Raw genomic sequence first — 27391 nt, 5'->3', positions numbered from 1 at the left:
TCCTAAACAAACTTCATTCATACCCCCAATTGACATAGTTAATAGTCACCTTGTTGTGAGCAACCACTTTGAGAGCAAAGGTTGCCAAATAAAGTGAATTCATGACAAAACTGAGTTGATTACGAGATTCTTCTAAAAAGTCTTCCAACCCTTCATACCAGAGTCTTTTAATGTCTGACCAAATCATCCCTAAAAACAAGGAAGAAAAAATCAGATAATTCTCTTAATCCAAAAATAAACCAAAATAATACTTTAAGTACTAAATAACACTTGCATCAGCTATAGCCTCATTCAGAAGAAAAATAACTTCAGTAAAAAATTCTCAAAATTTGAAAGAAAATAACCTTAAGTTTCAGAGAGGGATTTTATAAGTAAGGTCAAATAACTGTAAGAAAATAAATTGATGCTAAACACACACACACACACACACACACACACACACACACACACCCTCAGTCCCTGATCCTTTTCTATATCTACACTCACTCCTATGGTGACCTCATTCAGTCTAGTCTAATGGCTTTAAACACCACCTACATAGTAGACTTTCAAATTTCCATTTCTAAACTCAACCTGTATTTATATAATTAATATCTCTAAATTTCCCTTTTAAATTCAACTTATATAGGTAGTTGGCTATTCTATGTCTCCAACTGGACATACCAAAATGTCCAAACTGAATTCCTAATCTCTGCCCTCAAATTCACTGCACTTGAAGATTTCCCCATCTCAGCTGATGGCAACTCCATCCTTCTAGTTGCTCAATCCAAATGTCCTTGAATAGTCCTTGACTCATATTTCTTTTAACCACACCTTCAATGCAATAGCAAAACTGTTGGCTCTACTTTCAAAATATATTTAGGATCTAACCTTTCTCACTACTTCACCTTCAAGCCACCATTCTCTCTTGCCTGGATTACAAATAGCATGTCTGGTCTCCTTCTTCCCTAATCTCCCGTATACACAGCCAAGACAATATAAAAACAGTTGAGAAACACAGGCTTCGGCTTCTCTGTGATATCTCTCTTAAGAATGTGCCTGTAGTGGGAACTATACTCTTAGGCTTGATAAGACATAGTTCCTGCTAGATTTGAGGTTTCCCTAGCTGGGGTAGCCTCCAACCATCCATATGGACTCATTCCATACAACTGAGTGTGCCTGCTATAAGGCCGAGAAGCAGCCCCAAACTTTTGTAAGAACTGCCAACAGATACATTTGAAGCTGTTATGCTGACATGCTGTACTTCCTTTTTGTATCCTGGTGCCAGGTTTCTGCCTATTTTGTCCTGTGAATGTTAATGTTAGTGAGAACCCAAAATCACCACTGCTGATTGTGCAGTGGGCACTGCACCTTCCCTTATAGCTCATTTCACTCAGAGTCAGAACCAAATTCCTTACAATGGCCTAAGGCCCTACATTACCTCTTCTCTCCGACCTCCTCTTCTATCAGTCTTTCCTTACACCACTCTAGTCACATAGGCTTCCTTCACTCCTTGTTTTCTGAACACAAGAGTCTTACCTTCAGGCCTTTACACTGGTGCTTCCCTCTGGCCAGAAGCTCCTCATCCAGATATCCATTTGGCTAACTCCCTCATTTCATGTTTTTGCCTACCACCTGCCCTTTCATCCTGTTTAAAATCGTAAAGCCCATGCTCCCCACGCAAAATGCCCCAACTCTGCTTCTATCTTTCTTATACCTTAGTACTTACCACTTTTAAACATTGGATAGTTTACTTATTATGTCTATTATCAGCTATCTCCCCGCACCCCCCACCCACACACACTTTGGGTACACTCTTCAAGGGTAAGAATCTTCGTTTTATTAACTAATGTCCTAAATATCCTAAATAGTGCCTGACACATAGTAGGTGCTCAAAAAAACTGCTAAGTGAATAAATATACACAAATAAAAACAAACAAACAAACAAAAACCCTTTCCCCCTTTTTGGCCAAAGGGTCTTCCATAGTTATATATTCCTAGGAACACCAGAGAATAGCAATATAATCTAGGATAATATTATGATACATTACTTCATTAAGATATTTTAAAAATGATTATAAAGTAACAAAAGAATAGAGTGCTGCAACATAACATATGGGTGAAGATCAAGTTAAGTCAATCAGAATCATTTTCTGGCTTACCAGTAGGTAGAATAATTCACTTGGGAAATACCTGAAGCATTCTTCAAAAACATAATATCTTAATTATACAAGTACCCATATTTTATGTAGAAAAACATTTAAAAATACTTGCAGATACAACAAGGAAAACATTTTTAAAAATTCCACTTGAATTTCTTTTTAAAATGAACAGATTAGGAAAAGTACTGGGGGTGGGAATAAAAAGTAATAAAAATAAAACAAATAAATACTACTTGAAAATGTTAAACTCAATAGTCTACATTGTATTAAGTTAAACACTATGAAACTAAAACATTAAACCAAAAAAGATGCTAATAAAATAAGTACTTTATTTCTGTTAAATTCAATTTTATATCTAAAAGTAACTCTTTAGCAAAAATTACAACATAAATTGGAGATTTTTTGATCAAAAAAAGGCAGACATCTGAAAGAGCAGTAAGTGCCAGGATCATGTAGTTTCTCCTGTGCAATATCTAATACCAAAATGAAGCTAATACAGTTGATGTATTTCATACTTCTTAATTGGATCGGAAGAATAAAATAATTACAACCAATACAATCACTACATAATCAATGTATTATATTTTATGGTCCTTTTTGTTTTTGTTTTTTAGAATTAGTAACATTAGTAAACTGTAATCTCATCATTTTGGGATTCTTCAAGGTTTGCTCCTAGGTCCTCTTCTTTCGTTTTATACTTTTTCTAGTGTCTCATTCACGTCCGTTGTTAATTCACACATTGCTAACTCAAGCTTAGACTTCCTCTTGAGCTCCAGACTGTGTATTCCACAGTCCGATTGATATCTCTTGAAAGTTTTTCTATTTCAACATATCCAAAACCACACTCAGGATCTACCCTCTCACGAATCCCTCACAACCATCTATGTTGCTTAATAATCTCCTTCTTTCTCACTCCCACATAATAGGTATTTCCATTTCCTATTGCCTTTACTTTGTAAAATATCTCTCAAAGCTGTTCCTTTCTCTCATTTTCTATCACAACCACCCTAAATCCAAGGTTCCATCAGCTTTCACTGGAATACTGCAACGGTCTCCTTATAGTCTCTCTCCATTTACTCTTGACACAGCCCTACCCTCCCAACCCATTTTCCACATTATAGCCAGAATGATCTTTTCAAAAGGCAAATCTGATCATGTCACATACCTAAAACCTTCAGTGGTTTTCCATTGTTCTTAGTATGGTCAAAATTACTTAACACGGCCTATAACGCTGTCCAGGGTCTGGGGCAACATCAATTTCTATAGCTTCTTCTTGATTCCACTTCCCTTGCTCTCCTTGCTTCAGCCTTTATTTGGTCTCTTCTATGTACCATGCTTCCTTTTGCCACGGGGCCTCTGAATGTAACTTTGATATCAGCCTGGAGTACTTTCCTCTCCCAATTCTCCTAGTTGACTCCTATTTATTCTTTAGATTTTAGCTCATTTACTACTTCCTCAAGATAATGTGCTCTGAGGAAACAGAGCACATTAGTCCAATCTCCCTGACTAGGCAAAATGCCCTTAGTAGCTCTTAGCTCATTTGTGATTTTTAATTTATATGTGTGACTCTCAGGTTATTGTGTTTTGTGGATTTGTGGATTTTTTTTTTTTTTTTGCCTTAATTAGACCATAAGCTCCATGAGTATTGGGCCATATCTGTTTCTGCTTGTGCTTGGATAAGGTAAGTATATGACATTTAAAAAAAATATTTTTATAGTAGTTTCCTATTATATTCTAATAGTGAAAAGTTAAGTAAAAGGAAACCAGCAACAGTTGTGCATTCATCAACATATTGTTTCATTTTTCTCTGCCTTGCTATAATCTAACCCTGCTTTTTTTCTGGAGGGCTAAGGAAAACAACAGGAAATAAACATACAAAAGTCATTCATCATGAGTCAAAAGTCACTGTGCTCAATGCATGAAATAATAAATTGAACCAAGTAGTGTCTTTAGACAGCAGGCAAACGATTCCTACATGTTTCCTCAGAGCACATTCAGATCTATATATTTAAGGAAGCCCAGAATGATCTAATTACATAACAGGCTTAGAAGACATCCTTAGCAGGATTTATTCTGTGCTGAGAAAAGTAAAATAATTCCAGGAATTTTACTGGCTTAATTCACGTTGCACTCTTCTACTGAGGCAGAATATGGTTAGAAAATTAATCATAGTGTGTATGTGCATGAGCGTGCACACATGCAAAAGTGTTCAGCAATGTTATTGAAAACAGGGCAATGTGATTAAAAAGAAATAGCCATAGTTTTACCATTATGAAATGCAGTGACAGCAGCATATTCATGCTATCCAAAGAGCAGTATGAGTTCAATGAGTTTCTATGCACTGCTAAGAAATATAATTTTAATTTGATTTTTATACAGACTTGTGTAAACTGAACATTATTTAAAAAACAAAGAAAATATTCTTTCTTTCTCACTACCATTTAAACAATAGGTTATAATGAAACAATATAAAATTTTCTTTATGACAATATTTCAGGAATAGTTTGAATAGAGAGAAAAAGTCCTTCTTAGAGATTCCTTTCAGTCTAATATTTTTTAACCTACTCAAATAACAATATAAACAAATTTCACATTAGAAAGATCTACAACAATGCAATTTGGAACTATATGTGATAAAATCTAAATTATTTCCTAAAACATTAAATTTTAGATAAAATAGCAGAAACACAGAAAACAGGAAATATTAACAGGGAGAAATTATTTAATTCTCTTTAACCCAGAGTTTAGATGTGTATCCTTTTTACTTCATCTATCTGATTTTAAACATTAATGCATCATAGGTTGCATACTGCTAAAAGTAAAACACTGATTAAGATCAAGTTACTTAAAATTAACTAATTTCAAAATAAAAATAAAAATCCCAAAATATGCAAATTATTTTTGCAGCTGAAGGAAAACTAAGAGTGAACATTGTATATTAACTCTTCTCAAATTATTTAATAATTGAAAAAAATCAAGAACATATTAACATATATGCTTTATACCATTGAAAAGACTAAATTTCAATATCCTTTCCCTCTATAGCAAATAGTAGAAAGATAAGTGGGAAATGCTGAGGTTAAAAACAGGGTTGAAGATCCAGAGGGAAATAAAGCAGATGTCATTAAAAGTCCATAAATAGACAATACGATTATACCTCAACCCCTCACGTCTCCCCTCCCAACCAAATAAAGGGCAAGGGCAGCAGAAGGTCATTTAAAATATTTATTATAGAGCATAATTACCTATTAAAAACATTTTTAATAAAATGTCATATATTTTATAAAAATCTGTAATTTCTAAAGCAATCTAGCTTATCATTATAAAGAACTGATTTATAGAGTTAGTCACTAGGGAAGATGTAACTACAGACGTTCATAGGTTCTCAGAAAGAGAACTAATGATATAACAAAATAGTTAATTCTTAAAATGCAACCAAGTATAAAATATGTTACATTTTAAAATACTGAGAATAGGTTCATACTCTTATGTCAAAAAAGCAATTATCAGCAAAATCTATTTTCCTGTTTTAACAATCATGGACAATTTTAGAGACCGAGAATAAAAACATTTAACACAGAATAAAAACTTCCATGTAATTAAGTAATATCGAATAAGAGCTCTGTTTCCTTATCATCAAGTTCAGGAATATTTTCTTTACAAAAATGTTAGTTAAGTCTTCAATGATCATGGAAGTATCCAAATTCTTGCTGTGCAAACAGTGTAAAACTACATATTGAACACAGATGTTTATAATGCCACCAAGCAAAGGAACATTAAAGGCCTAAATAAAGGCAAAACCTTTGAAACAAACTTGATACTTACCAATAATCCAGAGTATAAGAAGATAGTCTATTCTTTCAAGGGCTGGCCCCATTGTGTTTTTCTTATCCTCATTGTAGACAAGAGAGTATAGGTTTAATAATAGCAGGAATGTGAAATATGATGCTCCATGAATAATAAATTTCATAAAAGGTGTATGAATGATTCTGCCAAACTGAGATTTGGGAGCTATCAAATAGCAAAGTGACAAAACTGGCCAAAAGATACCAACTGTTAAAACAGTTATTATCTTCTTACAGGTGGGCTTACGTCGGTAACCTGACATCTGTCCAAACCAAACAGTGTTCAGGAACTGCTGGCAGTTAGACTGGGAGACAAACTGAAAAGAAACACACACATACAAAAAAAAAAAAAAAAAAAAAAAAAAGAAAGAAAAGAAAAAGAAAACCTGTAAATAGAATCTGATAATATCATTATTTAATTGATAGTTTTAATAGCTTTTTTTCTTCTAAGAAAATGCAACACTTCACAAATTTATGTCATCCTTGCACAGGGACCATGCTAACATGTGAAACAAATACAATAATAGTTTAAAACCAATTTTATACAATCCACACAGCTTTTTATTTCCTTACACGTGTAGATGTTAAGAGTACAACCTCTGGAGCCAGGTTGCCTAGATTCAAATCCAGGCACTGCCACTTATTAAATGATTTGAGCCAATTTGAATCTCTCTACACCTCAAATTTCCTATCTGTAAAATGGAGATAATAACAGTATCTACTTCATAAACTTGTTATAAAGATTAAATGTAGGGGAGAAAAAAAAATGGCGTAGATGATAGAGGCTCTGTTCATCTCTCTGGTGACCAAATCAAAGTTGTGATGGAAACAAGGAGCAGCAGCAAAGAAAAATCACCTGAGATCTAGATGAACAAACCATACAACTAGGGAGAAATACAAGAAAGCATTCTGCAATGGCAGAAGGTAGGATGGGGTGAGGATGCAGGGCTGCCCCGGTCTCAAGTGGCTGAGTGCAGCAGCAGCAGCAGCAGAAAAGCCTCTTAAAGGGCCTGTGTCCATGAGTGGATTTTCACGGTGACAGACCTGCTCACTCTGAGCACCAGTGCCTGGAGATATTGTTGGTGTGAGGACCGAGGCGAGATTCATTCTGTACAGAAGTGCTGGTGATATCAATTGTTTCCTGTTGAGCCCTACCCCCTCCCAGTGCACTGACACAGTGCTGCCATAGCTGTGACCTCATCAAACTGGATAACAGAGGTCACTCCACCCAGAGGACTCCCTGAATCCCTGCCTCCCCCAACCCTGGCCCCACCCAAGCCACATCTGGGTATATCTTAAGCAAGTCAGGTGCGCCTTGCTGAGCAGCGCCTAGACTCACTATAGAGGCAGCTGGCCTCGGTTTCTGATGTGGCCCTTTGAGGCAACTATAAGCATAGTGGATTTCTTGCTGAATCTTGACAGGTGGCCCCATAGGGGTAGAGGCTTGGGCTAAATTTGGCCTGCAGCTGAATCCCTGTAAAGACTGTGCCACTGGACACCTACTTCACAAATCCCTACTAATAAGACTGGGAGACTTAGGAGCTTTACCTAGTACATAGAAACAGACATGGAAAGGCAGCGAAAATGGGAAGTCAAAGAAGCAGAAACCATACAACAGAACAGAACAGAGATCCAAATATAATGAAATCAAGTAATCTAACAGATGCAGAGTTCAAAACATTGGTTATAAAGATGCTCAACGAGGATTCCAAAAACCAGGGATCCAAAGAGGCCCACACCAAGACACATCATAATTAAAATGCCAAAGATTAAATACAAAGAAAAAATTTTAAAAACGGCAAGAGAAAAACAAATAATTACATATAAGGGAACACCAATACAACTGGCAGCTGATTTCTTAAGAGAGATTATGCAGGACAGAAGGGCTTGGCCAAAGATATTCGAAAGAATGAAGACCCAGATATACCACCAAGAATAATTTATCCAGCAAAGCTATCATTGAGAATTGAAGGACAGATAAAGAGCGTCCCAGACAAAAATAAACTAAAGGAATTTATCACCGCCAAGCCAAAATTACAAAAAACGTTGTAGGGACTTCTTTAAAAAGAAGAAAAAAACCATGTATCAAAAACAGGATAAAGAATGGTAACAACTACATTCCTATCAATAAGTACTTCGTATGGAAAAGAATTAAGAGCTCCAATCAAGGGATGGAGTGGCTAAAAGGATAAGAAAACAAGACCCCTGTATATGAAAAGGAAGAGGATGAAAAAAGATATTGCTGTGATGAACCTAAAAGGTATTTAAGTCAGACAGAGAAAGATAAACACTATATGATTTCACCTTAAATATAGAATTTAAAAAGAACAAACTAATCAAAAACAGACTCACAAATATAGCGGACATTTTGGTGATGGACAGAAGGGAGGGGAGTTTGGGGGGCTGGGAGAATGGGGTGAAGGGTTAAAGGAGTACAAATTAGTAGCTGATGGATGGTCACGGGGATGGGAAGCATGGCATAAGGAATGCAATTAGCATTAATACATTGGCTAGGTGGAGGGGGGCGGGGAGGGAGCAATTGGGGGATCATTTTACTAACTATCTAGATGTCTAACTAATATACTTTATACTTGAAACTAATTAAAATAAAAAAATAGATTAAATGTAAGTTCTCCGAATAGTGCCTGATTTGTAGCATGCACTATTAAATATTAATTATTACTAGCTTACTTAGTCATTTAATTTATAAAGGCTCATAATAATGTTTATGAAATTTCAACGTTAACAAGCACAATTCATAAAAAGAAACTTCAGTCTACAAATACTAATGATTTCAGTTAAAGAAACCAAGATGTCAAGATAGCAAGCAATCAAAGTATAAATATCAGACATTTATGATCCATGAAAACACCGAGAATGTAAAATGCATTAAAGATACTCTTAAACCTGCTTAAAACTGAATTCTATATGAGAAGTAAAGGAAAAATATTCTCAAATAAGAAGAAAAGTTTAGTTTGATTACAGAAATTAATTTATCAATGTTTACAAAAGCTTCTTAGTTTACAAATGCCAGAAGCAGTATTTAACCAATATAATGCTCACACTGTGAAGTTAACTTAAGGATTCTGATAAATCTGAATACAATAATATGATCAGGTCTGAAATTACAAAAGTAAAGCACAAGTGGTCTTAATATCATTCATATATCTAAATAACATGGTCAATCTTCTGTTTTAAAATGATTTATCCAAAGACAGATATAGTTTGCAGAATGCAACGTTATAGTTAAAAACAAAAAAAGGCATTTCTATTGTTTGTTGTGCTAATTAAGAAATTTCCTAATATACTTTGCTTTTTTTTTTGGCACTTAAATCTTCATTCTTTATGCCTCTGCTCAAATTCAGGTGTTCTTAAAGAATCTTAATTTGTCCTTCAGGATGAAATAATGGAGAGAAAAACAGCTTTTCCTCTCACCAATTATCCAGTTTAGCAGCATCCCAAACTTAGTGTTTTCACCTTTCCCCCAAATATCAAAGGAATCTCAGGACTATTTGCTGTCCTTGACATCTTTCTAATATAATGATGATTTAATTAACAGTAATGTTAAATATGTAATTGGAAAGACAAAATTTCAATGGAAAATATTCTAAGTTTACAGTGGATTTAAAACACAGACACAAATTCTTTGATATTCCTCTTATTCTTACCCTTTGATTCCACAAGCTTCTAATACTTTAATGAATAATTCTGAAAGAAGTGATGCTATGTGACTTCTGAAGATAGGTCATAGAAGGCCTTGCAGCTTCCACTTAGAGAAACGCTTGCTCTAGGAGCCATAAATTGCCATGTAAAAAGTCCTACTACCCTGAAGCCACCAGGCTGTGAAGAAGCCCAGGCTTCTTGTATGCACTCTGGTCAGCCCTCAGAGGCTTCTCAGACCATCTCCTCACAGCCAACATACCACAATGGCCATGCCCCTCCATGGCTCCCATTCTCAGGGGGCCTACCTTCTACGGACCCATCCACCTGAGCACCCAGCCCACTCAGCGCTTCATGTCTGAGTCCTCAGCTGCTGCTAGGGATAAGAGATATGTGTGAAGAAGCCTCCAGATGGTTGTAGCCCTCAATTATGGGAGGTATCTCCAGGTGAGACCCTAGACATAGTGAAGCAGAGATAAATCACCCTTGCTGTGCTCTTTCCTAATTCCTGACCTAGAGAATCCAAGGGCATTATAAAATGATTATGAAATGTTGTTTTATGTCAGTAAGTATCAGGATAGTTTGTTATGTGGGATGAATTACCTGAATAAAGTTTACTATTTGGGAAAATATTATCTCCTCCTTTAATTGTATTTAGATATCTAGTTTAAAAAAAAACTAATTTACAGTCAGGTAATTTCTCAATGGAAATTTTGCAAGCCTGAAAGATTGTCAAGGAATTTTCAAAATGAGGAAAAACAAGGATCTACAACTGAGATTACTCTACCCAGAAAAGCTATCATTGAGAATTGAAGGAGAGATAAAGAGCTTCCCAGATAAGAAAAAGTTAAAGGAGTTCATCACCACCAAACCAGTATTATAAGACATGTTAAATGAACTTCTTTAAGAAGAGAAAAAAAAAAATAAAAAATATGAATAAAAAATATTGCAAAGAAAAAAATTCTCACTGACAAAGGCAAATGCGTAATAAAAGCAGTGGATCAACCAACATTAAAGCTAATACAAAGGTTAAAAGGCAAAAGTAAAAAAGCAAAAGTAGAAAAATCATGTGTAACTACAAAAGTAAATTAAAGGATACACACACACACAAAAAGAGGTAAAAAATAATAACATAAACATAAACGAGAAGGGGGTGAGTAAAAAACAGTAGTGATTTTAGAATGTGTCTGAACTTAAGTGGTCATCAACCTAAAACAGACTGCTATAAACGGAGCTTGGTATATATGAAGCAATGGCAATTGTAAACCAAAAATCTAAAAGAGATATATAAGAAACGAAGAGAAAGAAATCCAAACACAATACTACAGAAAGTCATGAACAAACAAGAGAAGAGAGGAGGGGAATATGAGAGGAACAGAGAAAAACAATCAGAAAACAATAAAGTGGCAATAACGACACACCTATCAATAATTACTTTAATGTAAATGGATAAAACGCTCCAATGAAAAGACAAATGGATAAAGAAAATGTGGTACATATATACAATAGAATATTGCTCAGCCATAAAAAAAAAAAAATGAAATCTTAGCATTTGCGACAACATGGATGGACCTAGAGGGTATTATGCTAAGTGAAACAAATCAAACAAATACCCTATTATCTCACTTACACAGAGAATCTAAAAAACAAAATAAATGAACAAACAAAACAAACTTATAGACAGAAAGAACAAACTGACGGTTGCAAGGTGGAAGGGGGTTTGAAGAAGCTGGGTAAGAAAGGTGAAGGAATTAAGAAGTACAAATTGGCAATTAAAAAATAGTCACAGGGATATAAAGTACAGCTTAGGGTGTATAGTCAATAATATTGTAATAACTATATATGGTGTCAGAAGGGTGCAAGACTTATCAGGGGATCATTTTGGAAGTTATATAAATGTCTAACCACTATGCTGTATACCTGAAACTAATATAATACTGAATGTTGACTGTAATAAAATGAATTTTTAAAAAAGTCTAATTTGTATTTTCATTCATCCTTAAAATAATAGAGTATCTTCCTTTTAACTAAAAATATTACTAGTTCTTCTTGTTTCCTTTTCTTTCATCTCCTTTAGACTGGAACATTTGGTTTTCTTCTGTGCTTCCTTCAGGGATAGAAAGGTATCATTCGGAAACTGCTTTTTAGATTTTTCTTCCCCAGCCAGGATAATTTTGGTTCTTTCCACCTTTCTTTGATGTTCTTTTTCCAATTAGTTAAGTTAATTTTGTACTTTGTTATCTCTTTAGTTTTATCATTTTCTAGAATTTCATGTCAATTTTAAATTGTGGAACATAGAAGTAAATAAATTAACCTAAGATCTAGCCAATGTCTAATCAAAATATATATGAAGAAGATTACATCAGGGTTTCTATTCCCTGTTTCTACTTATACAAATTAGCACTGTATTTCCTTTTTTAAGCCACATAGGTATTTTCCTGATTTACAGTTTATACCTATATTGATCCAAATTCTTCTACTTAATTTTTTTTTTTGCCTATAAATATTTTACCTTAAGTAAGAACCATGGAGTACTACAAAAAAATATAGAATTTGAAGCCAGAGACCTGGATAATCAATATACTAACTATGTAATCCTAAAGTAAACATCTTACCATTCTTTTTTTAAGATGCATCACAGAGCTATTGTAAGGCTCAAATATTCAACCAAGATAATAAAAAAATTTTGTTCATAGCACCAAAGGTCCTGTATTTTGCCTTTACCATTATCTATTTCAGGCCCCACTTTTATGGTACTGTAAATTTGATAAACAAGTCTTATTCCAACATCTATGATGATAATAAAATAATGGGTCTTAGAAGTAATAGCTTAAAGTACCATTTACCAATACTCCATGCTATCAACTGAATATCATTGTCTATATATAAATACCCATGTTTAGAAAATTATCCCTAAAATGAAATTTAAAATGAATACCTTCCTTCTTCAAGTTCTTGAATCATGTGTATGTGTGTATATGGGAGGTGGGTAGAAATAGTTATCTCCCTTAATAGGGAGGGATGATGCCAGAAGAGCCGTATTCAACTTAGTTATATTATACACCCCTCCACCTTCGGGTTTCATAATGAATTAACAAATAAGAACTAGAAAACATAATATCTGATACCTTATTTTTAAACACAAGGCACTATTAATTTAGAAAGTACTATAATAACCAGATAAATAAATCAAACTATGAAAGATAAAACACAAGATGGAAACTTCACTATGAAGTCAATTACAAGATCTTACCCGTGTAGCTACTATTTTGTAAAATCATTAAATTAACATCCATGTTATTATTATAATTAATATTAGTTGTTGAAAATTATAGCAACTACCACTAAATACTTGTTCAATGCTAGTATTTATTACACTAAATTCTTTAAACATATATCCTTAATTAATTCTTAAAAGTAAAGCTCAGAAAGATTCAATAACTTTCCTAAGGACACATAGTTTTATGAAGTAGAACTAGGGTCTCAACCTAGATGTGTTCTTTCAAAGCTTTTGCTCTGAGCCACTAGACTACTGTGGAGAAAATAATTTAAATATATCACAGAAAATCTCATACCTCCTTTTGGTTATATTTGATTGCAAGTTTTAGACGACTTAAATTCATTCTTTCTTCTAGTAATCCTCGTTTGTCAAGAGGCTCATCACTAGATGTGTGATTTAGAATAACTTCCAATTCGCGTGAATTCCGGGCTTGTGCAAGCAAATCTTTAGCAAACATTTTACATTGCCGGGCTAGTTCCTCATAATCATTCCTGCAAAATGCAACAATTGATTTTTAGAAATGTCACTTCCATCTTCCAATTAAGCTATTTTCACTAGAACACTTTTACTCAGTAATATTTTAGTTCTGATAGTGGTACACAAAATCTGAAGTCATCTTGTACTGATTGTCAAAGGAACCTACCGATGCATTAATTCTCCACAGCTTTGAGGAAAACTGTAACACAATTATGTTCCCTGTGTTCACACTGATAATCTTAGATAAACATGTTTCCTTATAAATATTGATATTCCTAGAAATTTTGATAATATTTGTGAACTAATTCTTCACTTAACTCATTTGCCCTTAATCTCTATAAGTCTGGTATAAAACTTCCTTTATATTACTTATCTAGACAACAGATAATAATATCTTAATGCTAGCCAATAAAATTATTACGTAGTTTTTAACTAAAAGTTTTTTCAATAAGTCTGTAATATGTTTATGCTATTTCTGATATTAAAGTAATATTCTAATTCATTTTTAAAGTGTACATTTGAACAAAATTCAAGCTGAAAGAGATACTGAAACATGCCTAATAAAGAATTCTCTCTCAGAATCACTATTTCTTGAAACTTAGGATTTAACTGCTTATTAAAGGCAGGCCTAAATCAATTTGTGAGAAACTAAGACATTTTAGTATATAATTCTATCCACTTTAACGAAGTAGATAATCCTTTCTTAAAATATCATTTGAGTCTAACAATTTAAGAATGAAGTTAGAAATAAATAATATGAGTCAAGTCAACTTCAGAAAAGAATTTTTATTCAGTTTTTGTTTTCTTAAAGGAAAAGGAAGGGAAAATAGGAAGAATCCCCCTTGATTAATCTTTCTATACAATGGGGTTTTCCATCAATTGGCTGTATAAAATTATAACTCAAAGAATTAAAAATTCTTTCTTAGAGGCTAATATTTTTCTCATCCATTCCTTGTATTTACTACATAACTAAAATACATAAGAATAAATAATTGTGTTTCTTTAACAAATCAAGTATTACATGCTTCTTAGTCTAAGAACCTAATTGCAGATGAGAACATTCATCAAAAGTGAATATTATTACAAAGATATCCATGTCTTATATTGCTCTCCTCCAGTATATACTTTGTCGTTTCAATTTTAAATATTTTAATTTATCCAAATTAAAATATAGTAGTTCCAAACTTAAAAACTTATTAACAAGCATTTAAAAAAAATTTTCTAGAACTTGGAGCTATTAGGAACGCACTATGTATGCTGTAAAGGCAAAAGGAAATGGCAAGCTGCTTGTTGCCCTTCCAGAAAATAGTTTAAATTTTCCCAGTCTTATTAAGTCACTGGAGGAATATAATATAAGACATGGAGTTCCAACATCAGCTGGACATGAAAGGAAAGGTAGAGATAGGTATAACCCCTCCATAACCCAGAACCTCACAGTAGGAACTGGCAAGAAATCTTGACCAATTCCTCCTTCTTTGGAGGGCACCACAGGAATATTTAACATAATGGAAAGTCTCAAAGCTTTTCCTCAAGTTTTCTAAGGATTTGTTTAATGTTTAAATCAATAGTTTAATAGGCTACTTTCCCAAAGCCTTCCTTCCCTCCATCTCCAACTTATCTCTTAGTAAAAATTATAACAGTAATTCATTGGGTATACAAAGTGCAAGAATTATACTTAATTCTTCATTTCAGAAGAAAGCTTAGACTGGGTATTCATCCCTCTTAATTGGTAGTATTTTATTCTTATGTTTACGTGTTGTTTCTCCTAATAGAAACTCGCCAGTGAAAAAGGGAATAGGTCTGCGTGTGGAACATCCCTGACATACAGAAAGCATTCTATATACTTCTGAAAGTTATGAAGGATTACACTCCAAGAATGCTTATAGAATCTGGGAATGATGGGAGATAGGACAGAGAGCAGTTATAAATAAGTTTGCTCTTGCTTAAGGCGATCACTCCCACTAATCTGCTCACTGCCCTAGGATGCCTTTGGAAACAATGTTGACCAAAGCAAAGATTTAAGGGTTGTGCAAGAGGGGCAGAGAGCAAATGGGCAAGGAGTGATCTAAGTCAAAGTAGGGTCTAGTCCACTGAGGAGGAAGGAAAATCCAAAGCAGGTGGTGGCAAGGTCTGGTCATCCTGGATCAAATGTAAATAAATATAAATTATAATCTGGCCTATGAAAACATTCAAGCTGAAAATATTCTGAAAAAAAGATATAATTCACAATTTCCATTCATTCCCACCTGAATTCCACCTCCACAAGGCTTAGTTCTTTTAAATCAGCACTAAGTTCAAATGCTCTCAGAATTGGATCCTCCTCTGTTAACATAATCAGAGCTGGACTGGCCAAACAACGATATATATCAAGACGAAACCTATGATAAAATTTGATTCCATAATGTAAAATATAATTATTATACACATTTCATTAATATTTTTAATCCACAATTTTCATAAAGTTAGATTATTATGAAATCAGAAGAAAATAAAACAAATATAATATACTTATTACAAGATAACCAGCATAAAAAGAAAAAGACTAAACAATATTTTGAAGGAGCATTTGAAATCTTGCTCCCCAGCATAATATCAGTTTGGCTCAAATAAACTCTTACAAAAATTCAAAAAAGATAAAATAAAAATAACATATTTTGAGATATAAATATTGAAAAATTTTATGTCTATTGCTTTTAAGGTAATTGTTTTATTTCTTTTCATATATTTAAAACTTTGTATTCTTCAATGCAATTTAATTAAAAATTTTCCATTCCTGAATCCAATGTTATTTTAAATTAAATATGCTAATAACTAATACATTTTGATTATATGTGGATGATTATTAAGTGTTTCCTTCCCCAGCGGTGAGATTACTTTAGTATGCTAGGTATTATAACACATTCATTCAAGTTATTTTTTAAAGATGTTTCTTAAGAATGAAATCATGCACTTATTAATAATTTCTAGCTCATAGAGTATTTCCTTTACCTTCTGTAAACTAATGTTCATATTCAATATCTAAATAAAAACCAAACCAGAAAAATTTTGTCATAATTCTTTCATTTATAAATGTATAATTTTAATTTTTTAAATGTAGTAGATATTATATTGTATATTTTTTCTTTTAAATATAAATTTAATACATACTTATAGTTAAAAAAAAGGAAGCAGTTTGGAAACAGGATGCTCCCTAACTTTTCTCCTTCCATCAATTTTACTCAAAGTTAGTCACACTCAGAGAATTGTGAATATCCTTCATGATATTTTCAATTTACACACAAACATAATCAGACATACTACATAAAGGGATAACTCTTTGTATATCACTACATATAGAGTCATCTCACTATTTTTGAAAACTGGACAAATTTCCATTTTATGGTTGTCTACCAGATCTGCATTAATGGAAATTTAGGTTGCTTCTATTTTTTTACTTTTATAAATAATGCAGCACTTAATATTGTTTAGTTCAAATATCCTTTGCATACTTATGATATAGGCAAGAGGTAGGAGAACTAAATATTAAACCAAGTTGTATTCAAAGCCTGCAATACACTACCAGACCACGGGAAACCTACAGAACCAAAGAATATTCCTGCTGGGATTACTAACGATTTACCCACACCATAAAAGGAAAACAGGAAAAACGGTCTTTAGTCTTACCCTGCACAAACCCAACAATTCATTCCCTAGGCCAGACACAGGGAACCTACAGAACAAGGGCTGCGATTGCTAATATGTCTTTACTGCTGCATTCACATTCTTTTCACTATACATACCCATACCATCAAAGGAAAATAGGGAAGCAAAAGACTTTAAACTACAGTTCAAAGAAACTAAGAATGACACATAAACTGAATTCCTCAAACACTTGGAGTCTCTTTCATTCTCTGTCTCTGAGAGGAGACAATGCTCTGTTTATGGAATGCTATTCCTTCTCTAATAAACTTTTGTCTCTAACTCTGGCATGTGCTTGAATTCTTTCCGGTGCGCAGTTAAGCATCCTGTCTCTCGATGCAGTACTTGAGTCCACACTGAGGGGGGATTTGCCTCATCCTGTATCACTTAGAATTGCTATATAAAATGGCATGTGTATTTTATTTTGTATTTTGATACATGTTTCCAAAGTACTAACAAGAGTTCATTTTCCCCATCTTTATCTGCCCATAACAGATGAAAATTGAAATTTTAGAGTCGTTTTACTTGGAATTTCATTAGAAGCTTAAGCATCCATTCATGTTTATTATCAATTTACAATTCTGTAAACTGTTCATTCTCATTAGCCGATTTTTCCAGTGAATGTTTATCTTTTTAAAAAATCAATTAGCCCTCTGTCTAGTCAAAAGTGTCTTAAATACTTTCCCCCAGTTTGTTGTCTTTTTACTTTGTTTACAATCAAATTTTTCTACATGGAAACTTAAAATTTTTATTTAAACAAATTTATTGAAATATTCTTTAGTTACCCTATAGGTTTCATATCTTACTTAGATACAAAAGTAGATCCTGCATAACAGGGGTCCCTAACCTCCGGGCCACAGTCTGGTAGCGTTCCATGGGCAGTTAGAAATTAGGCTGTGCAGCAGAAGGTGAGTGGCGAGCGGCACGAAGCATTTGCAGCTGCTCGCCAACACTAGCATCACCACCACAGCTCCACCTCAGACCATCAGGCATTAGACTCTTAATAGGAGCATGAACCCTATCGTGAACTATGCATGCGAGGGAGCTATGTTGCATGCTCCTTATGAGAATCTAATGCCTGATGAACTGATGTGAAGCCGAGGTGGTGATGCTAGCGCAGGAGCATGGCTGCAAATATAGATTAACACTAGCAGAGAGGTTTGACTGTGCAGAGACCATGATAAATCAATTGCTTGCAGACTCATATCAAAACCCTATTAGTGAGTGGCAAAAGACAATTAAAGTGCATCTGGCAGCAGGCTTTATAGTGACAAATGAGTTGATGTACTACTTCAATTATACAGCTGCATCTGGTGGCATCTGATTCTGCATTATGGTGAGTTCTATAATTATTTCACTATATAGTAAAATGTAATAACAACAGAAATAAAGTGCGCAATAAATGTATTGAGTGTGAATCATTCCAAGCCCCCTGCTCCTGGTTCATGGAAAAATCATTTTCCATGAAACCAGTCCCTGGTGCCAAAAAAGTTGGGGTCTACTGTCGTATAATGCATTTTTATGAAAACAACATTTATGATACCCAGTTAAGATCTAGCTATTCAATCAACAAGTACAATCATTTATATCTTAAGAATTTTGAAAGAGGTATTTGGCAACACCAATACTGCCCAAAACTTCAGAAAAAAGTACGTAATTAGACAACTTATCTTTGTTTCCATCAGTATGTCAATATTAATTAATTTTATCAGATTGTTTCTAAAATGTATTAACCTACATTATCATGTCTTAAATGTATTAAGGATTAATGACAAAATGCACAGGAAGAATGACTGCTATTAATGGTAGAAATCAACTGTGCTGGAGTAATAATGAAGTGCTATTTTATGGAAAGTATTTAGATATAATCTGACAAACAATGAGGCTGCCTCACTTCATAAAATCTATCATTTTTGATATTCAAAACATTATCAAAAGTAATGGTTGTATGAAGAGGTCATTGATTCTACTACACAGAAATATGCATAAAAACGGACAAAATTATTTCTAAAAATCAATCATTTCAGGTCTTTGGGAATTATCTACTGAGAATAGATTATTAAAAAATTGCCAGAGCTTTAGGCAAGAATGGCTGTAATCTGTGGTCTTCTTGCCTGAAGCTACTTCTGTCACCTCTGCCAAAAGTTCAGTCAATGAGAACTGCAGTTTTTCAGTCCGAAGCTGGTAAACCTGTACCTTTGTGCATAAAGGTTCAAAATCAATTCAGTGGAAGGCAAAAACTTACTGTTCTGCTGGCTGAAGGGATTGGACATGGTAGAGATGAACAGGGAAAACCTGTAGCTTTGCAAGACCAAGCTTGCAGTCTGAGTTGAGGCAAACAGTAGACCAACCAGAAATTTAACAGGGAGATCTTAGACATGAGAAAAGTCACAGAAGGATTCATATAAGGTATTCATAGATCCCTGGCTTACTTAAAAATTAGGCATGTGTGGAGAACATCAGAAAATTTGGTAAAAAGAAAAAGACAAAGAACTCTTGATAAATGGCTGCGACTTTGAATATATTCCCCAAGTAACCCACACATAGATCAGGACACAGATGAACCTTCATGGGCTCAAAGTATATTAACGTAATCTGCCCAAATCATTAGCTGACCTATATAGACACTGAAATGACCTTTAGGAATCAAAAACTGAAAAAAAAAAAAAAAAGAATTAAAAAAAAACAAAACTAAGCACAGAAGAGATCAGTGATTATATATCCCAGGAGGACAGAGTCTATAGGCAAGAAAAGTCAGAAAATAGAGGTGCTGGAAATATTTCGAAAGTCATTTTATGAGACCAGTATATCTTGGTATAAAAATGAGACAAAGACATCATAAGAAGAGAAAGCTATAGAACAATATCCCTTATGAACATAGATACAAAAATGTTTAACATATTAGTAAACTAAATTAGAAACATATAAGATGAATTATATAACACAACAAAGTAGGGTTTATCTCAGGAATGCAAAGTTAGTTTGATATCCAAACATCAACTAATATATAAATAAAAAGTGAATAGCATAGGCTCATCTTAATAGATGAGAAAAAAACATTTGAAAAAAATCCAAAATCAATTCATAATTTAAAGAAACTCTAAGATGTGGTTGCATAGCATAGCGGTTAACACGTCTGCTTTACATGCAGAAGGTCCTGGGTTCATGCCCCAGTGGAGCCACGGTTCATGGTCTACTGCCATGCCACCCTGAACAAGCCCGATGTCTGGTCTCGGAGGCTAAGCAGGGTTGGGCCTGGTTAGTACTTGGATGGGAGACCACCTAGGCAGACCAGGTGCTGTAGGCATAAATAATAATAAGTAAAAAAAAGATAGGAAGAAAGAAACTCTAAAAGCTAGAAATATAAGGGAATTTCCTCATTCTTATAAAGATTATCTTTGAAAAATTTTCAGCTAACATCATACTTAATAGTAAAAGACGTCATTCTTTCCCACTAAATCCAGAACAAGGCAAGGATACCCATTCTTCTACTTGTATTCAACATTAGGAGGTTCTAGCCAGTGCAATAAGCCAAGAAAAATTAAGGCTTAAAGATCTGAAAAGAAGTACTGCCATTATTTACAGGTAACATAATCTTATACATATAATATTCTTAGGAACCTTAGAATTAATAAGTGAGTTTAGCAAGATCACAGGATATAAAACCAATATAGAAAAAAATCTATTTTATTTCTATGTACTAACAATGAACAATCTGCAGATGAAATTAAGAAAGCAATTCATGTACAATTTTATCAAATGTATAAAATATAAATAAATTATTAAAAAGAAGTAGAAGACCTATACACAGAAGACAATAAAGTACTGCTGAGATTAATTAGGAAGACCTATGACAATGGAACATATTCATGGCTTGAGAGATTCACCACTATTAAAACGGCAATTCTCCCCTAAGTGATGCATTCTCAAAAATCTAAGTAGACATTTTTGTAATCATTAATAACTATTAATAATTCTGTAATAAATAATAATAATTACATTATCTGATTAGTAAACTTACTATAAAATTACAATAATCAGGATAGAGTGATATGCTATAAGGATAGACTTATAGTTCAATGGAACAGAACAGAGTCTACAAATAATACCATGCATATATGCTCAAATAATTTTCAAAGTTATAAAGATAATTCATTGGGGGAAAAAACAGTCTTTTCAACAAACAGTGCTGGAACAAATAATTGGATATTGAAAAACAAAACAAAAAAAGAATTTAGAATTTAGATCCTTATCTCACATATACACAAAATTTTACTCAAAATAGATTATAGACGTAAATGTAAATCCTACAATTGTAAAAATTCTAGAAAAAAAAGGAGAAAATCCTCGTGACTTTGGGTTAGACAAATATTTCATGAGTATGACACGAAAAACACATTCCATAAAAGAAAAAATTGATAAATTAGACCTCATCAAAATTAAGAGCTTTTATTCTTCAAAAGAAGAAAATAAAAATACAAATCAAGGACTCGGAGAAATCATTTGCAAAACATATATCTGATAAAGGACTTGTCTCCAGAATATACAAAGAATATTTATAACTCAGTAATATTAAGGCAACCCAATTTTAAAAATGGGCAAAAAAATTGGATGCTTAATCAAAGAAGATATGTTAATGGCAAAAAAAAACACATGATAAGATCCAGCAAAAATGGTGTAGATGACAGAGGTTCTGTTCGTCCCTCTGGAGACCAAATCAAAGTTGCAACAGAAACGAGAAGGAGCAGCAAGGAAAATTCTGGAATCTAGATGAACAAGCCATACAAGCAGGGAGAAATCCAAGAAATCACCCTGCAACAGCAGAAGGTAGAACTGGGCGAGGACACAGAGCTGCCTGGTCTCAAGTACCTGAGTGAGACGGAGGCTGCAGCAGTGGCAGAGGCCTCTTAAAGGGGCCACGTCTCTGAGCGGATTTTCGCAGTGACAGATCTGCTCACTCTGAGCACCGTGCTGTTTTGGCTGTGCACAGGGGGCACCAGGGACTTACGGGGAGACATTATCGGTGTGAGAACCTAGGTGAGACTCACTCTGTACAGAAGTGACGGTGGCATCCATTGTTCCCTGTTGGGCCCTACCACCTACCAGTGCGCTGGACACAGCGCTGCCATAGCTGTGATGCCATCAAACTGGATAAAAGAGGTCACTCCGCCCAGAGGACTTCCTGAATCCCTGCCTCCCTCAACCCTGGCCCCACCCAAGCCACATCTAGGTATATTCTGAGCAAGTTAGGTGCTCCTTGCTGAGCAGCACCTAGACTCACACTAGAGGCAGCTGGCCTTGGTTTCTGGTGTGACCTTCTGAGGCAATCGTAAGCACAGCATCTGTGGATTGCTTGCTGAATCTTGACAGGGGGCCCCATAGGAGTAGAGGCTTGGGATAAATTTGGCCTGAAGCTGAACCCCTCTCAGGACTGTGCCACTGGACACCTACTTCACAAATCCACACTGATAAGACTGGAAGACTTAGGAGCTTTGCTTAGTACACAGAAACACACACGGAAAGGCAGACAAAATGGGAAGTCAAAGAAGCAGAAACCATACGACAGAACAGAACAGAGATCCAGATATAATAGAGTCAAGTAATCTAACAGATGCAGAGTTCAAAATACTGGTTATAAAGATGCTCAATGAACTTTTGGGAAATGTAGATATAACAAAGATATAAAAACAAAGATATAAAAATGGAGATGGAGATTATAAGAGGGAACCAGTCTGAAATGGAAAATACATTATCTAAGATGAGAAGTATATTAAATGGAATAAACAAAGTGAATAAAGAAGAGGATCACATGCCCTATCTAGAGGACGGGAAAGCCAATCAGGACACTCAAGCGGAATGGCAAGAAAAAAGAGGCCAAGACTATACAGATGATTTAAGGAGGATATGGGACACTATTAAGGTTCCAAATATTTGTCCAATCAGTGTAACTGAAGAAAATCAAGATGTTGAACAGCTGTTTGAACAGATAATGATGGAAAACTTCCCTAAACTGGTAAAGTAAATGGACATAAAACCCCAGGAAGCTCAAAGAATCCCAAAAACCAGGGATCCAAAGAGGCCCACACCAAGACACATTATAATCAAAATGCCAAAGAGTAAATACAAAGAAAGATTATTAAAAACAGCAAGAGAAAAACAGATAGTTACCTATAAGGAAACAGTCATAAAACTGGCAGCTGATTTCTCAAAAGAAACTATGCGGGACAGAAGGGCTGGGCAAAAAAATATCTGACAGGATGAAGACCCGGCATCTACAACCAAGAATACTTTATCCAGCAAAGCTATCATTTAGAGTTGATAAAATTAAACCATAGCAATTCTATCATTAAAAATGTTTTTCTAAACTCAATTGTCCACTATCCTTCCCTAACTAATTTAAGATTATTGCCTTTAGATTTCATCATCACCTGGTACTATACCGCCTCTGAAATTTAAAAATCAGTATCTTATAAGTATAGATTGCCTCACTTCCTTATTGCCAGTACATTGGCTCTTCAACTTCATCAAAACATTTACCCACACCTCTTTTTACTCATTTTGTTAGCCTCCTTTCTTCTGCAGGTCTACTTAGCAATTCCTGAAAATGACTTTAGTACAGGCCCTTTGACATTTATTATAACTGTTCTCTCAAACACCAAACTCTTCCACAAATATACCACACCATTTGCAGTTCCCCAAATAAACTAAAATCACACACTGTACTTTCTGCATAAAATGCCTTTCACCTTTTACTTCTAACAAATTTAAAGACCGAGCTCAAGCTATAGCTCCTCTAAAAGCTTTCGGAACAAGGTTTTTTCCTACCTCAAACCAAGCCAGGTAAAGTGTTCTTTCCAGGCCCACTCCCCATACGCTGGCAACTTCAACTACAAACATATTTAACAAGCATGCTATTTGAAAAATATTTATATTTAATATTAATAAAGTATTTTTAAAACTAGAGGAAGCCTTAAAGATCATTTCTTCTTGTCATTTTATAGATTAGTCATTTTAAAACTAAAAGGGTAAATGATAGCCATAGCTATCAACTAGATCTTATCACAGAGAAACATAGATCTCATTGTAAAATAGACTTGAAAATGGAAAAATTTCCAGTTCAAACTCTGCAAATAAACATTACATTGGTTCCCAGGGGACTTTCCCAATTTATGGATTTGTGACTGTCAGTCCACTAAAGAGCTGCTCTTAAGGTGAGAAAGCAGTGAGGGTGGATGGTTAGCAGCTTTAAAGCTAACTTTATATACTATGCAACAATACTCAACTAAAAAATATGTTGTCAACAAGCTATCTGGGACTTCTAGACCACATTTTCCATAGTAAATATTACATTTGATATTATTTCAACTATATTTTATTACTCTCTCTGTATAGTTATATGTTATGTATGTTATAGTAATATATATCTATATTTGATTACTATATATAGTTATAATTATATAGAGAGAAGGAGACAGAGACACAGGGAGACAGAGAGAGAAAGAGAGAGAGAGACAGGCATGGGTGCTTATACTGAAAATTAGAATCTCAAGTCTGGTCCAGAACTATACACCTTATATAACACATGTGATTTTGCTCAACCTGTCCAAGATGGGGTACTTTTTCATTTATTCACTCCTCGGTTTTTCAGCTGGGGAGAACAGGAAGAGAAATAGATTTTAATATTGTGTAAGAGGAGAAAGTAAGAGGCATAATAGGTTGAATATTTAATGAGAGAAAACAATTTTTATTTTCTTATACATAAGATAGGAAGTGGTATCTTCACCCTTTCCCCTACTTAAAAATTCTCTTAGAGTAATAAACTCTGTTTCTAAAAAGCAAATAGTGTTCCCAACTTCCACTAGCAGGAATATGAGATAAACTTTACTCATAATTTGAAAGATTTTTCTAATTATTCACAATTTAGTAAATATTTCTAAAAAATGCAGAACTCATTGTATTAAGCGAAGGGGCTAGAAGTTTGGCTTTCGTAAGTTATCCTAATACCATAATTTTTAAAAGCTACATAGTAAGAAAAACAATTAAAAAAGAAACTTCATTGAGATAAATTTTGCTGCATCAACATCTATTTATCAAAATCTTAATTTTCTAACCTGGAATGTCGGAGGCTGTCTTTTTTGTTTTTTGCGGAACACAATGTACATTCACAGCCAACTGCGTGGGGCTTGGGTAGAGATACATCCTGTTTTAACAGCATTGTAAGAATTTCATAGTTGTTACGATGAGCAGCTAAAATGACAGGCGCAATGTCCATAGTTGTTGAATACTCAGGATTTTGAATCCGCTCCATTAGTTTCTGGAAAATATTTATATAAATGTTCAAAGTTATTTGTGATTTCAAAAGAACATATTTATCTGAAGAATAAACTGAAACAAATTGGAAGGCACAAAGATCATAAAAACTAGGAACAGGATAAACATTTTACCATGATGAAATTTTTTTGAAACCTCAAAACTTAACTTTAATTAATATGTGCAATATAATCATGACAAACAAAATCCTCAATAAAAAACACACATATAGCTAAAATTCTGTTTTTCTAACAAAGAAGGCAGGATGTCTAGAGAAATACATTAGGAAAAAGTGTTTGTTTAATTTTTACAAGATTATGGAAACATGCATGACAAGGACAAAGAACAAAAATTTTAGATACACAATATAATGGTAAAAAAGAAATGTTAAAAATAGGCAGAGAATAAATGCATGAGAAAAACTTAAAAATTTTCTCCTCCATGGCAAACCGTGTCACATTGATAGCAATGAAACTACTTCAAAGGGATAAGCAAATAGAAAGCACTCATTATTTCGTATAATTCTCTATATATTCCCAGTCGTTACCTACAATACCTCCTGTTACAAATACACAAAAGCACTAATAATCATAGTACCATTTAATGAATCCTGAACTATTAGGCACTTTACATTTGTCATCTCATTTAATCCCCACAATAATCTGCAAAATTAAGCATTATAATCCCCATGAAGAAACTGAGGCTCAGAGAAGTTAATGTGCCTGAGATATATAATAAGGTGGCAAAGTGCAGATCAGAACCCAGATTTGTATTACTCCAGAGCTTGAACCCCTTACAATGAATGGGCTCATGGGCCTGGTGATGGCATGACACGAAGAAAAAAACATCAGCAAATAAAGAACCAAGGTTAAATAAAAATGTTGACTATTTTATGACTATTGCATATTCTTTCTACTACTTCTCACTTTTTCACATAGGTTTTCCTGAGTTTTTTTGATTCCGCAGAATAAATTGATCAAGTTCACAGTTTTTTTGTAATTTTATTAACATTGTAAAAGTAGTGCATACATTAAAAAATATCTGAAAAATATAGAAAAGCAGAAAGAATAATAAAAATATCCATATTCCTACTACTCAAAAACTATTTTACAGTATTTATTTCTGAACCATTCTTTACACATCCCATTTTAAGGATAACTTTGGCATAAATAATTTCGCACCAATGATTAAAAACAATGGTTTCTAGTATTTTGAAGGTCAAGGACACTTTTAATTATTTCATAAAGCTATAGCCCAGAACCTTCCAGAAATAAATTCATGTAAAGAATTTTGCATGCAATTTAAGGAAGTTCATAGACCAACCCACATATTCAGGATATTTTATTTTTGCAAATTTAAATAACAATACTATAAACATCTTTATGAACACAACTTTTTTGAAATTTAGGATTAACTTATTAACATAGAACCTCTGAAGTGGAATTATAGATCAAAAGGCCATGATCTATATAGTTTTGAAGCTCTTGATACATATAAAGTCCTTTAACAGCTTATATTACCAATAATACAGGAATGTATCCATTTCACTCTTAAGTTTTACTCACCAGAACTAGGCATGATCACTTGCAATTTATGAGTGAAAAAAAAATCACAAAGTACTGATTTATTTTCCTTTAAGTACTGGTTAAGTTTTACTATTTTCTGACATACTTATCTTCCCCCTTTTATAATTTATATACTTTCCATTTATTTATTGGGAATTTGAAATAAATAAATTTATTTTAAAATTACAAAAACATTAAAAAATTCACCTTTTCCCCCTTATTACTGATTATAAAGATGAGATAATTGTATTCAATCCCTTATGAGAAAAACGGTCCTAAACTTTTCCTATGAAACATACGTAACTATACGAAAAACACTATTAGAGGTAGATAAAAGTCTATAATTTCATCATTCATAATGTAATCTACATACTATCAAAAAAACAACCTGTATTTGAAAGTCAAAATTTATCAAAGACAATCTTGATAAGCTAA

At 33.8% G+C, this 27391-nt stretch overlaps 1 protein-coding gene and 1 pseudogene across 7 annotated transcripts in view; one reads left to right on the top strand and one right to left on the bottom strand.

Annotated features, from left to right (window-relative positions):
- The window catches only part of TRPC1 (transient receptor potential cation channel subfamily C member 1), an 84600-nt gene that overhangs the window by 31233 nt on the left and 25976 nt on the right, over window positions 1-27391 (bottom strand). For 6 of the 7 annotated variants that reach the window (XM_016126506.2, XM_036219718.1, XM_036219721.1 and 3 more), the window contains 5 exons: window positions 25193-25395; window positions 15650-15781; window positions 13222-13417; window positions 5967-6303; window positions 50-189 (listed from right to left, as the gene is read on the bottom strand). In XM_016126506.2, the coding sequence (XP_015981992.1) occupies window positions 50-189; window positions 5967-6303; window positions 13222-13417; window positions 15650-15781; window positions 25193-25395 (1008 nt within the window). The remainder of the gene's footprint in view (window positions 1-49; window positions 190-5966; window positions 6304-13221; window positions 13418-15649; window positions 15782-25192; window positions 25396-27391) is intronic. The other variant, XM_036219719.1, reaches the window with a different exon arrangement.
- Window positions 20273-20388, top strand: LOC118601947 (annotated as a pseudogene).

This window comes from Rousettus aegyptiacus, unplaced genomic scaffold (assembly GCF_014176215.1).
Source record: "Rousettus aegyptiacus isolate mRouAeg1 unplaced genomic scaffold, mRouAeg1.p scaffold_m13_p_4, whole genome shotgun sequence".
Taxonomy (NCBI): Eukaryota; Metazoa; Chordata; class Mammalia; order Chiroptera; family Pteropodidae; genus Rousettus; species Rousettus aegyptiacus.
This window is presented reverse-complemented; position numbering and strand designations above follow the sequence as displayed.